At 39.7% G+C, this 15,128-nt stretch overlaps 1 protein-coding gene across 1 annotated transcript; it reads right to left on the bottom strand.

Annotated features, from left to right (window-relative positions):
* Positions 1-2,805: 2,805 nt before the first annotated feature.
* LOC117479596 (rho-related GTP-binding protein Rho6-like) lies at positions 2,806-11,736 on the bottom strand. The gene is made up of 5 exons (XM_034126693.1): positions 11,493-11,736; positions 10,395-10,482; positions 5,723-5,832; positions 5,317-5,451; positions 2,806-5,173 (listed from the first exon to the last, which is right to left on the bottom strand). Exons 1-5 carry the CDS (start codon positions 11,610-11,612, stop codon positions 4,928-4,930), a joined length of 699 nt encoding a protein of 232 aa, XP_033982584.1. The 5' UTR covers positions 11,613-11,736; the 3' UTR covers positions 2,806-4,927.
* Between the last annotated feature and the right edge of the window lie 3,392 nt (positions 11,737-15,128).

Genomic DNA, 15,128 nt, shown 5'->3' with positions numbered 1-15,128 from the left:
TCTGGGTATACAACCTGTAAGTTTGCATTGTTATTTGTGTATTTATCAAACAAGACTGTTTAAATGTGTAAACTGTGTTGGACTGCTAAGCCATTGACACAGTGCTAACTGTGCTAACTAAGTTGCTAGAGTTTCTATATATCAACTCTAATATCAGCAGATGGCCTTGCATACATGTATCTCATAGCAGGAGAATGTCTGCATTCACACACAAAATACCTATTGACAATATACTGCGGGTGATTTGCCGGTCAGTCGCGAAACGTAATTACATTATAGCTGGCGTAGCGATCTAACACACGGAGCTTGAGCTAGTTTTGGTCAGAAAAACATTTTTGTGATGCTACGTTGCTAGCGTTTAAATATATCAACTACAATGTCAGCAGATGGCCTTACATGTTTGTCATGGCAGGAGAATGTCTGCAGTCACACACACGGAATACTCATACAGTATACTCCGGTTTACCGTACATTGTGACCGTACATATACTGCATGTAGCTAACGAGGCTAGCTGTATGCTAGCGCAAAACAATGTATTCATGCAAGTTACATTGTATGGTAGCAGAATACCCGTATACGATTGCAATTATAAACACGTTATTGCTAGCCTAATATGAACCACTAGCTTTTGTTCATAGTAGTTTATTACACTGCATTATAGTTGCCTTTCCTCCAAGCTAACGTTCATATCGTGTTAGCTACCAAGGTAAACAAAGCTAGGTTAGCATATTAGCAGGCAAGCTGTTCATTACACAACTACTACTAACGAATCTAAAACAACTAAGTTTCTCTAATATTTTGTGATTTGCATTTGATTTCGTCCAGCCAGATCCTGGCGGACAATCCATGACGGGGAAGGGATTCTACTACTACTGAGGCCTCGTGCTAAAAGGCACCGCACCGCACCGGCTGTGCGCAGGCAAGAGGAGGAGGAATGGATGATATACCGTGTATATATGTATATTTATGTTCATTTTGTACATTTCTAAAAATAAAGTTTAATGGAAATACTTAGTAGGCCTATCCTTTCTTCCCTGAATTCATATATAGCAAACCATGATTTGATTTCTCATCAAACAGTAGTAGTTTATAACGGGTAAAAATAACTTACTCTTTGTTATGAGAGTAGCTCGTAGGCCACAACGGAAAGACAAGGAGACATACACGAGTTTACAAAACCACGGCACATTTATTGTGGTAAATGCAAAGATAGGTGGTTGAGAGGATCGCAGAGTTAGTCTTCCTGCAGCCGCTTTGGAGAGAGACTGGGGCCGTAGTGTCCGGAGGTGTCCATGATCGTGCTGATTAGCCTCTTCAGCTCCACCCCATCGTAAGACAAAGGCCCTGGGGCCGTCACACTCTTCTATAACAACAGTTAAAAATATATATGTATATAAAATATACCGCTGTACCGACGCCATGATAAGACTGATGTTACGCTGAGAGCAGCCGGGAAAAGCACTGACATGGGCGCAGCCTCTCTGGTGGTTGACTAATCAGAACGAGTGGCCGAGCTGACCAATCGGAGCACACTAGGCTCACAGGGAGGGGGGGGCAAGAGCTCCAACGAGTCGTTTAGTGGAGAAAGTGAATACTGCTGAATACACATGCTTGACAGAGATGCTGTATGCGAAACCAATGTGAGTTTGGAAAATTGCACAGTATAAATCTATTTTAGTATACCTCAACAATGTAATTATGATCAGTGGAAATGGCCATGACATGGGCCCTACTTTAATAATCCCAAGTTCTTATACAGGTCCTTTACTTCATCTGCATGAAAAGAGCTGCTTGGAACATTTCGTTAGGGCAATAAAGAAATGAAACTGCTTTAAACGGACAGAAAGGGTACAGACAAAGCTGCCCTTTCAAATGTTGGATATCTTGCATGAAGTGAAAAGAATGTGTAGATACATATATTTGTTCTTATACTATTTCCCCATAATGTATATTTCTGAATATAGAAAACATTTCTAATGGATTTATTGCAGCAATAAACACTGATATGTAAGTTAAAGGTCCCATGTCATGGCCATTTCTACTGATCATAATTCCATTGTTGAGGTATACTAAAATAAATGTATATTGGGCAATTTTCCAAACTCACATTGGTTTCTCATACAGCATCTCTGTATAGTATGTGTATTCACTCTCTGTCTTAAACGGCTTGTTGGAGCTCCTGCCCCCCCCTCCCTATGAGCCCAGCGGCCGTCTGCGAGACAGCGAGACCCAGCCCGAAACCAGCCCGACACCCGCAGCCTGGCTGGGAGTTTGTGTGTTTGCTCACACACCGACTCACAGCCTCGCTGCGTCCCGCCGTCTCAGGGAGGAGAAATCGGCGGAGCAGCAGCTGAGAAAAGATTGAGTGTGTGTGTGAGGAAGTCTTAACGTAACAGCTCCGCGGACGTAACGTAACGGCTCCACGGATTGGTCCATTTGGACAGGGTGTACTTTGAGGGTTTGTGACTTTGCAGACCGTTTACATGCATAAAAAGCTCCATAACACACAAGGGGACGGGTAATAACTGGAAAAGCATGACATGGGACCTTTAACATAAAATGAATAACCTTTACCAAAAAGGCGGTTTTCCCTTTGGTTTGTTGAAAACTACTGGTATTTTTGGAGGTTGAATTTGTGTCTATTTACTACAGATTATTATGTCTGAGAATATTTCTTAAAATCTAAAAAGGTGCAACACTACTAAGTGTGTATTTAATCAAAAACAGTGACCAGTACATCCATCAACGTTCTTATGTCTTACTAACGGGTTTAAAGCAGAAATAAACAAACACTGACTGGTAAATGAACTTTGGACATATTTATTTAAATAAAGATTTAAAGAAGTATGACAATAACAAATACAGAATTCAGCCAATAATTTAAAGCCATAAAAGGCAACTTGACACACACGTTGTTTTGCTTCAGTAACATTCATTTTAGGGATTCATAATAAACAGTTTTATTAGGAAGGACATGTACAACAAAACAAGTCTTTCCTTCAGAAAATTAGCAAGAGAGAAACACTGAAATTACGACTTTATATTCGATAACAACTGAAGCTACAGAGACATGTTTCAGACTACATGTTTCCCACAATGCACCAGCATGGGGTCTTTAAAACCACGTGGAGATCTGGAGCAGGCCACCCACTCTGTGAAATGTCCATCCGCCTCTTTTGCAGTGGCTTCTGTCTAATGCTACAAATAAAAAGGTGAGGCGCCCTGTGGGAGAGCATCCCTCCCTCCCCGTGTCTCAGCGTGACACAAACGCCTGCCCCTTGCTCACACTGTTGCCAGGCAACACGTAAAGCTCCAGTGTTGGGGGTTCCTCGGTGCGGACCATGGATGTATAAAGAGAAAGGACCAACAAATCATCAAGCCCTCCATTAGCCGAGCTGTCAACAGCCCGCTAATGCCAGGAGACTCCAGTAAATACAACATCAACTGCTACAAAAAAAACAACAAAGACAGCCAGAAGCAAGTAGAAACATCCAGAAAAAAAGCTTTTCAACATGGAAAATGTCAGGAATACTTTTTAGGGGAAGTTAGAAATAAAATGTTATAGCATAAAAAAGGAAGGGAAGAAACCAGGACCAGCCTGTTTGTGTGATTCAAGTTAACCTTCTCCATGTCATCTCGGGGACATTTATTGTTGATGCAGCTATAGCTAGCACAGGATTAAATTAGCATTGTTGCACTTCCAGTTCCTTCATCTCAAAGTCAATTGGATTTTGGTTAGATGCCTGAAATAGGGTCTGTGGCACAAGCTTGGGATATTGTCAAACTTTTTTTATTTGACATAATTATCAGTAAAAACTCCATTGAAGTTCATCTCAAAGCTTTTACTTTAATAATCCGTTTTTAATAGAATAATCCTAATGGTTTATTTATGACGAGGAAATTTTGGATGAACATTTAGCTGTTCAAAGCTGTTGAGGACATTTTCTAAATAATCTATGAGGCAAAGGATTACAAAAACAAGATGTCTAATACTCCTTTTGGTACAAAAACAGTTTGGCATGTGTAAAACAGAAATCTTTTATGCTTCATCTTTTAAAGTCCAGTAAACACTTTTTGCTGGAACAAAAGCTGGTATCCATTAAGCAGCACTTAAATGGACAAAATGAGCCACGTGTATATTGACTGAGAAAGCATGCTCTTTACATGGCCCATGATTTGTTTCTGTTCTGTCACATCATGTCCACCCCTCGACTCTCATGCGAGTGCCGAGTCACACTGCGCTCCTTCAGACGTGCTCTCAGTTCGTCCTCTGACTGCCTTTACTGATGAACACTCTGCTTTGCCAAATCCCTCCCTTCTCTCCCCCTTTTACCTTCACTGTCAGCTTTCATTTCCAAACGAAATACTGAGGGGTCAGCCAGTGAGGGAATATTTCCCGTTTTGAAATCCCAGAGCCGCATTTCTGTAGATACCACTTCCTGTCACTGTCAGATTTAACATTTTATCTCTTCAACCAGCTAACATCCTGACCTTAAAAGACATTCAGACAATTAAATGGATGGAAAAGGGCACCGCTACCAGAATTTAAAATGGCTCTCATCAGAGTAATGCAATAAAATGCAGTGCTTACAAGCACTTTGGAAAGAGCAGGCACTGACCTAATTTAAGCTCTCAGGAGAGGAATTTGAGAGGTCTTGAAGTGCCTGCTACTGCTATCCTTTGTACAGGTGCATTTAATAGATCAGAATTATTTTCAATATCAAACATTTTTAACCCTCCCTGCACTGTGAGCCGGTGATATGTCATGATCAGAGTCCAGTGTCGGAGTTGAACAGAGAGAGTGGAGCAAACTTTTTTTTTGGAGTGGTTGACGGGAGAGCTGCTGTGTAGAAATCATTGCTCTCTTTTCCCTGCACACCACCTTCTCTTTCTGTCTTTTCTCCCCCAGTATGATCTCAGCAGGTCTCACATGATGCAGCAGCTCTTGGACTTGTCCTTGCTGAAGGTGGAGGAGAGCAGCTCTGCCTTGCTGGGCAGGTGGAGGAGTCTCTTGGAGAGGCGGCGGATGGGGCTGGGTTTGTTGGCCGGCTGCAGTTTGTTCATGCAGGCCAGAGCCGCTGTACGGAAAACACTGTGGATGCTCTTCTCCGATGTGAAGGCGGAGCACTCCAGGTACGTCTCTGCTCCAAGCTGCTTAGCTAAAGACGAACCCTATGATGTAAAAAAATAACAACAACATTTAAACTCTGGAAATGTAACACAAAGGGGGATTTCGCCACGACTACCCAGTCTAGACACGAGACAGAATCCTAAATAAGACACAGAGAGGAAGAAACAGAAGTCATGGGACAAACCTGTTCATGTGAGACGGGAGATTGTTTCTGATTGGACAGCTCCATGCGTGTGCACACGTCTGTGCGCAGGTCTGTCTTACAGCCTATTAGGAGGATCCGTGTGCTCGGACAGAAGTCCTGGATCTCTGCTTTCCACTGCGAGGAGAAGAGGAACAGGTGTCAAAACACTGTCACTGGAATGTTTTTTAAATATACTTCGGGAAAATACACATAGGACTTATAAAGACTGGAGCCAACAGGAAAAACTGGATTTAAATATTTTTTAAATAAATCTGATATGATAAAGTGTCCAACATTCAAGTATTCCTTGGTCCTTTTGAAGATGGATATATGTTTATGTGATTGATGTTTACTATCTTGAAACCTTTACTTTAGTTCATAACAGTTTATAATATAAGATTAATACCTTCTTTAGCCCACTGTCTACTGTGTCTGGTCTGCTGATGTCGAAGCATAAGAGCACTGCATCGGAGTCGCTGTAGCAGAGTGGTCTGACGTTGTCGTAGTAAGGAGAACCTGCAGAGACAACACACACTTAGCAATGTCCTCACATACAAGTTTATTACCATGTGATTTAGGAGCTGGGCAGTTAGCACTTTGAAAATGTACTTTGAGACTTTCATAATGTTTTATCACAATCATCCTCCTCACTTTCACACAGTACAAATAATATAATGAAATAACATACCAGCCTGCCAAACTGATAAAAGAGCAAACACTTTGACTTGACGCCTTCCCACTGACCAGCTTTTTCCAGTGAAGTCAAATTACTCACGGTCAGTGAAACTCAGTACCAATCACATCTTTCCATTATTGGTCAATACCAAAAACCTTATCTACAAAACCTTTGTTTGAGTCAAAGCAAACACCCGATGTCTCATGGAACAAAATGATCACCACACTTTTAGGATACACTTTCCAAGATTTTGGCTTACATACACAGTATCAGATAAAGTTCCAAAATACAGACTATGTTCATCTATGTCTGTCAAAAGAAGTCCCCTTCAGGTATTGTTAATAAAAGACAGATTGAAAAGTATTCAAAGCAAGTATATTATGAGAAACGTGCTTATTTGCTACTTAGAGTAGGGTTAAATGTGAAGCCACAGCCAACAGCTGGTTAGCTTAGCGTTGCACAAAGACAAGAAACAGAAGGAAACAACTGTTTAACAGTAAAGAAAATGTCAAGGAAAAATTCAGAAAGCAATGTCACGTATAACTCAAGATATTAATCTACTTCTCTAACGGTTAATTAAGACCATAACCATTGTGTGTACGTGTGTGTGTGTGTGTGTGTGTGTGTGTGTACAAAATGATATCATTAAGTGTTAATCACCTCCAACATATCGTTTTCCCCGATTGCTGACTCATATTTACACACACACACACACACACACACACACAACACCTCAGTTACGAGAATCTGAAATATGCTGTGCAGGAAACACATTTCCCTCACCTTCCCAAAACCGGCAGAGCTATATGTAGAGCCTTCCTTTAACTCTCAGGAAGGCTCTTGTTCTAAAAACAGACCGACAGGATGTCCGCTCTCTATTGTCTTCCCTCTGCCACCTAATCACTCCCCACACACCAACGCTAAGATTTAATTTCCTACTCCTGTCCTCAGGGGCTAGATGTGCAACCGAAGCTTCCCTTGCAAATAAAAGCAGGATATAATTACACCAGGAATAGATAAGCTTCTACCGGAACTAAGTAACTCTCATGTTGCGTTGATAAAACCTCTGCTGAGACATTAATGAAAATATTTTAAGAACACAAAGCACTTTAATTCAAAAAGCCCTTCAGGTCTGCTCAGTCTGTGGGAATATTTGACTTCAATCTGCAAAGTAGGATGACTTCTACGACTACAATCTATCAATAACTCGTTTTAAGGGGAATCAAAGCACCCGTCTCATAACTATCCAGAGTGATGTAAGGCTTGAGAAAGAGGAGGCAGAGATCTAAAGAGGACACAACTCCACTGTCCACCTCCCACACATTAGCAGCCCCCTGCCAGCACACACAAACACACACACACACACACACACACACACACACACACACACACACACACACACACACACAAGCCTTTCAGTTCAGCAAACATTAGTTGATGCAATGAAACTGCCCTCTCTGCTCTCAAAGAAAGCGAATGGAAGCAGTTGGACTCAAAAGACTGTTCCTTTTGATAAAAGATGCAACGTGAAGTGGACAAATGTTCTTTTGAGACGTTTTTTTTTACTGTGAGAAAGTGTGTGCTGGTACTCGTAGAATTGAGGAGAAACATCTCTTCTCACATATATTTTGTATATGAACGATCATATTTGATCAAAATGAGACAACTTGAACATAGGTGTTGTTGCTTAGAAAACAAGTCAATTAGCAGGACATTAATTGACTTTTTAAGATGACTCTTTGCGATGTCCCGCCCCTTAGCCCACCACGCACAACGTGATGGAGCGGTAGCCAATAGAAGTGTTACATAATGATGAAACTAAAAACTCTACAGGAAAGGAAAAACCCCAAAAAGTATAATGCAACTTTTTAAACAAAAATGCCAAAGAATGCTCTACCTTTCGCTTCTATAAGATCTATTTGACCCTTTTAGGTTTCTATTTACAATTCATTTGACCTTGTGTTTGGTGTATAAAATAAATATATTAAAAGATATTTAAATTCAGGCAAAGAGCTGAACTGACAACGTAATCAACAACAAATTATCTATTAAAGAATCCTATACAAATGTGTAAAATTGAACAGTTTTGGGAATTAGGATTTGCTGCTTTTCTCTTTCATGCGATTGTAAAGTGAATATATGTGTGTGTTTTGGACTGTACTTGGACTGTGTTGTTAGCAAATGAATAGATAAAGATAATAAAGACAGAGAATAGAACGAAAAATACATAAAGAGAGCCTGGATGTGTGTTTGTGCGTGTTGAAAAAGTAAATAGGTCTTATGCAATGATTTGTCTGGAAAGGGTGACTGTCCAGAATGTTTTTACTCCGTGGGAGATAAACAAACAATCCCACATTAGATCAGAGCTGGTTTCAGTTACATAAGACCTTTTTTTAGGCGGCACACACCATAAGGCAGCGAGGAGGTCATGCATATCTTTTCTCTCAGTCCCCCTCACTTGTGCCTTCTGTTCACACTGACTGTGCACCACACACACACATAGTAAGACAGGACACATGCACACGCACACGCACACACTTCCACCCCCTGCATGCACGAGGCATCCCCCTCTCCCCTGTGCAACAACCCCTCTGCGGGCCAACTGGCAGCGCCTCACTTCCTCTGAGCACAATGCCTCAGCCAATGTGTTATGAAATGAATCTATACTGGAGTGGATTTCTTATTGAACTTAATTACATAATCTCTCTCTGTATGTGTAAGATCATTATATCAGTAGGACAGTAATGGTTCTCTCAACTGTAAGCATTAAGGCTGTAACTAAGATTATAGCAGATTGGAGTGATCTTTTTAACATAAACAGTTTGGAAATTGGGAAGAAATGCACACTGTCATTTCAATACCTTGTTCCATACATCTCGTTAATCATTTGTCAAGTCCTTAAGTTCACAAATGAACAAAAGCAGAGAAAAGCAGCAAATCCTCCCATTAGAAAACATTAGCATGTGTTTACTTAACAAAAGACTTGAATGATTGTTGCTGATAATTCTTTTGGTCAAGGGACAATGTTCAGTTCATGTTCTGCCTGAGAAAGTTGGTTTTACATTACATGTCACTTGTTAGACGCTTTTTATCCAAAGCGACTTACATACTCAATACTGTGGGCAATCCCCACAGGAGCAATTTGGGGTGAAGTGTCTCGCCCAGGGACACAACGACATGCGGACTGCAGTGGGGTTTGAACCTGTGCTCCCTTGATCCGAACACCAACGCTCTATCCACTGCACCACACGCCGCTACGCCTGAGTTTTAAAACTCAAACGTATTATATATAGGTTAAACAAGAGCAGATGAATAGTGTTAGACACATTTTTATTACCATGAATACAAACTAGAGCTAGGGCTGCTCGATTATGGCAAAAATCATAATCTCAATTATTTGGGTCAATAATTGATATCACGATTATTAAAAACGATGATCCATTTACTTTGGAAACATCAATTTATTGTAAAAAAAAAACGTGTAGTATGTTTTTAACAGTTGATTACCCTGAACTTTAAGTATAATTCAATTGAAAAACCAATACAAAAAAATATTTAAAAAAATTCATAATCGTCGCAAGCCAAAATCGTAATTGTGATTAAAATACGATTAATTGAGCAGCCCTAACTAGAGCTGCTAAAATTAGCTGATTAATCAATAAGATGATCGAGAGATGGTTAATTGAATGATTGTTTGATTTACTTTTCAACCCGAAATGCTGGTCCCATGTTTTTAATTATGAGGATCTGATCATTTTCTCTGTTTGATATCATTGTAAGCTCAATATATGTGTTGGTCTTTGATCCTTAGTGCAGTCCAGTAAACTGTAGTTAACTTGGTAGCCTTAGAGATTTACATTAGTGTTAATAGCTTTGTTATATTTCTTAAACGTGTGCACCATGTGTGTTTGATTGAAGGGGATTTTTATTTTAATGTTATTTTAATGTATGTTTTTTCATTCAATGCTGTGGATTTTGGGCCCCAGCTTCTCAAACAGGCCTGTTGTTCATTGGCTGCAGCAATCCACCAAGAAAGATCTCAATAGATTTCACATGAGTGAAAAGCTGCTTAACTGCATCAAAACAGGATTGTCAGATAGTGATGTCTGGGTAAACAGAAAACACGTTGTATGGAGACCGAGCTTAATTTACAGTCGTTACCCGACTCCATGCTGACTGTGTTGATGTTAGGAGGATAAACAAGTTTCACAAATGATCCCATGAATACAGTGAAACTTCTCAGTGTTGCTCAACAAACACTAAACATTGGTAAGAATGTTGACTTGACAGTGAATCAAAGATAGTGGGGAGAGGGGAACATGGCCTTGTTCTTTGCTAGTTTTATTAAACTAGGGTTATCAGGAAGTGAATCAGGGATCAGGAATCAGGGCGTAATCCTCACCTGATGTGTCCCAGAGGCTGAGCTCAACACGCTGATCTTCAATATCCAGACAGGAGGTGTAGTTCTCAAACACAGTGGGGACGTAGGTCTAGAAATTGATAATAAAGAGAAATAGGTTTAAGGATTACCACAAATTCACATAAAAATCTAACAAAATTATTATTTATTTAGAGTATAAAAGGCCAAAAAAATGAAGATGTCAAGGTTATCAGTTGTCCATTTTCTGAGTTGGACCAGCAGAAACATTTATGAAATATATATTTATTTAAAATAAAAAAGGCAAGATCTTCATGTGTGAAGCTTGTATTATTGTCTAAAAACAATAGTTTGGGTTAATGAGCAGTTATTAACATTTCTGTTAATTCAATTGATAGACTACGCAGTGTTTAAATGTAGGACCTGAAGTCTCTTAGTAATACCATTACCACGACGAAAGCTTTTAATGTAGCATTGTCAAAATCAGTCAAATATCCTTTACTACACAATGACTGTTAATCCTATTATAGCCTACTATATGGGTTATGTTGCCCCTTGGGGGATTTCTAAATATAATATGATAAAATAAAATAAGATAAGATATCATAAGCCTATATTGATGGCCAAATGGAAAATATGTCACAGAATAGAGGAAGTTAACAATACAGATGTATACAAAAACAATGTAATTATTTTTTAAATAATTAAAATATCCAAGTTTGCATTAAATTAAGACAAAAATGCATGGTAAAGGGACAGTAGTGCGATCTAAAAATAATATCAGGATAAATACATAAAATAACTTTGGACGGTTTTTATAAGAGCTGTGTCCCAAATATAATATGACAGGTTAGATAAAAGAAGCCTTCATTAATCACCAGATGGAACATATGGTTGTTGCAGCATAGAGAACAATAATAATACAGAGGTATATCATTTTTAAATAATTAAAATATCAGTGTTTAAACATATACCTGAAGTCCCTAACAATAGTGTCATTCCCAACATGAAAGGTTTTTATTTAGCACTGTAAAAAATACTAAAGCACCAGTGGCTGTAGTGTGATTTAAAATAATATCAGAAAATAACTTTGTTCTGTCTAAAAAGGCTGTCTCTCCATACCTCTGGGTAGCAGTCCTTGGCCAGCACTTGCAACATCGCTGTTTTACCGCATTGGACGTCCCCGACCAGCACGAGCTTACACCTCGCGACACACGGCTGCGTGAGTCTTCTTTCCTTCATGGTGCAGAACAATAACACGAGCAGACTCAAACAAAAGTCACACAGGTAATAATAACACCGGTGAAGTTTGGTAAATCCTATCAGTTACAGGCAGCTCTTCTCCTCTTCTTCCTCAGGCAGTAAATCAGTCAGTGAGGGAAACACTGCGGAACTTTATATTGTCGCGCCAACCAATGAGCGCAGTGCGCGAGCCGATGAGGTGGAGGGAGGGGGGGGGGAGCAGTGCACGAGGTCTCTCTTCTTATTATCTGGTTGTAATGGTGGATGGTGGGCTGCAGAGCCATGGCAGGGATGTAAGAAATACTGATGTTCCCTCAATGCATCACCTAAACCAGCATACAACTCTTATGTCATACTATCAGGACGTGAGAGAAGTACTCAGATATTTAAGTTATATTAGTTTTACCACAGTGTAGAAATACTCAGTTAAAAATAAATCCCTGAATTCAACATTTTACTGTGGTAAAAGTGCAGTATCAGCATTAAAATATACTCAAACTACTCAAATTAAAAGCACTCATTGGGTAGGATCATGCTCATTTCAGAATCATATAGGGATTATCATTATGTGCAATAAGGTACTTGCAGCTGAAGGTGGAACAGCTTTAATAATTGTATAGGCTACTGTTGGGTAGCTCAAAAATAAAAAATGAAAAAGGAGAGTCACTTGTAATTCAATCAGTCCTTTTAGCATTTGTTTTTTTTAAAGTAACTAAACTAACTAAATGTCAAGGTGCTTGCACTTTAATATTTCCATTGTATACTTCTACTCCACTTTATTTCAGAGGACAACATTGTACCCTTTGCTCTCTAAAGATAACATTAAGGGACGGATGACAGTGTGAAGGGGATTAAGAAGGATTTTGTTCCTCTCATGCCCTCTTCTTGTAAAAACCTGTCTCTGGTTAAATGTCTAAAATATCCATGTATGCTTGTTTAGTCTGTGTGCAGTATATATAGTCACAAGGCCAGACGTCTCCAGAAAGTGTGTCATCTGTTATCTTTCTTGTGTCACAGGGTGTGCTCATACTCATAGTATCAACTGTAGATTTAAAAAAGTGTTTGGAGTTTCCTGACCTCATAATCTCAGTTCAGAGGTGAAAGCTTCAGTGAAATGTCATTTTGATTAATGGGTTAATGGTAATCTCTCTAATGTTTATTTAAATTGTATTGTATGTTATCCCATAGACAACTGTTGGATACAGCCATGCCATTGTTTTACATGAAACATATGACAGTTTGTGTACATATGTTTATATAACAACGTGTGGTGTACAGGGCCTACCAACCTACAACAGATAACAGATGGCTTCATCAATCTGAAGTATAACAGAGATTCAAGAGTGTGAGCCATTTGGAGATGAAGTGGAGCGTGGCTGGTCGTACAAAACATAAATGGAAACAACAGAGGGCTCTTTGATGCCATGTACAGCGTGAAACTGTGGACGGGGATATGCATTGCACCTGCTGCCTAGTTTGAAGAGAATAGTCCCTCACTGTCTTGCTTCAAAAATGTATATCTTTGTGCTCTTACACACATGTACATCACACACATGCTAACACCTATTTAAATGCTTTACCCCCTCATGCTCCATTTCTCCCTTTTGGTGGTCTTACTGTGTCTCTTTGACTCAAACAACCTCTAAATGTGCACACGTCCCTTTATCAGATATCCTTTACTTTTCTTTAAATAGTGTATTTGTTAACCTATTTGAAACTTACATATTGAACTGTTTGCAGAAACACCCCATTGGTTGTCCATTATTGATTTCAATCTGACCTATGACATTAAATCTCTATTTTACTATTTTCAAGAGAGGCGAGAGGGGCTTTTTCGGTTATTACCCATCCCCTTGTGTGTTATGAAGGTTTTTATGCATGTAAACGGTCTGCAGAGTCACAAACCCTCAAAGTACACCCTGTAGGGAGTAAAACTCTAACACAGAAAAGACCTGTCTATGCTGCCCCAAAACGCCTCGTTGGAGATTTCTCTTTTTCCATTGTTTTCTTCCTGGGTATGGTGACGTGCCTCCAGTCCTCACACACACACACTCAATCTTTTCTCAGCTGCAGCTCCGCCGATTTCTCCTCCCTGAGACGGCGGGACGCGGCGAGGCTTTGAGTCGGTGTGTGAGCAAACACACAAACTCCCAGCCAGGCTGCGGGTGTGTGTGTGTGTGTTCGGGCTGGTTTCGGGCTGGGTTTCGCTGTGTCTCGCGTTCTCGCAGACGGCCACTGGGCTCATAGGGAGGGGGGGGCAGGAGCTCCGACAAGCCGTTTAGGACAGAGAGTGAATACACATACTATACAGAGATGCTGTATGAGAAACCAATGTGAGTTTGGAAAATTGCACAATATAAATCTATTCTAGTATACCTCAACAATGGAATTATGATCAGTAGAAATGGCCATGACATGGGACCTTTAAAGTTCCACATTTGGTAAATATTTACTTCCTTGCAGAGAGCTATGGATCTTCTGTGGCTCTGCAGTGTAAAGATAAAGATATGCATAGTCCCCAGTGACTGGATCTTACTGGCTTTGGTGATACTCTGACTTTTTCTTTAGCACTCATGTTCACATTTATAGATTTGAGAGAAACATCTTAAGAAGGGTCGGATGCAGAAAGTGACATGACATTTGCTTTGAGTGTTCATGTGTCCTTCAGGATGATTTGTAAAAACGTGTTAATCACTTTTCATGTATCGAGTGAAATGTTAAATCATGCCCAACTATCTTTAAAACCGGTGAAAATCCTATCAGTCTTGGCTTCATTTTGAGTTTAGTCATAATTATTAGAATCATAGAGAAAGTGCAAACATTTTAGAAAGGCAAAAATACATGTAAATAAAAATAGGAAGTTCACAACCAGTGAAGTATCAAGTATCAGTATCAGGTATCAATCTTCCCATCCTACTCTTGGAAAGCAAGAACATTGGAAAACTGTCCAACTTTCCATCAAATATAGACCAATACCGTAGGGCTATTGCTGACGATGGCACTTGTATTGTTTAGAAATCAGTAATGTTGATCACCATGATTGGTCACATGATCACTTCAGACTGTAGTTGAGATGATTTGTCCTGACCTATGTGTCCACATTGTTTTCTTGATGAAAGGAGACAGATGGTGGCGCACTTTGGTCATCTGAAGATGTGTTGACCTTTTCCTCCCCAAACTTTGACTCCTCGTGAACAGTGAGATGACCCATTCATTCTGCCCAATGTGCTTTATGACAACCTGAAGACAGGCTGACCTAGATTTATTATAGACTCTGCGGAAAATTACATTTTCACCATCAGTTTCACCTTAGCTAACTCTACCCACTGACATTTATTGCGTACTGTTTTTGTCTAGAGGGAAATACGGTTCTTTTAACTCCAATACCTGTATTTATCAGCTTTCAATACACACTAAGATTAAGATCTCTTTAATGGAGAATATAACAGATAGTCCATAGCAGATAATCCATAATCAATATTGTCATAAATTACAGTTTAATAAATCAAACAAAAA

The sequence above is a fragment of the Trematomus bernacchii genome, unplaced genomic scaffold (genome assembly GCF_902827165.1).
Source record: "Trematomus bernacchii unplaced genomic scaffold, fTreBer1.1, whole genome shotgun sequence".
Classification (NCBI taxonomy): Eukaryota; Metazoa; Chordata; class Actinopteri; order Perciformes; family Nototheniidae; genus Trematomus; species Trematomus bernacchii.
Note: the sequence above shows the minus strand (reverse complement) of the source record. Positions and strands in the feature narration are given on the sequence as shown.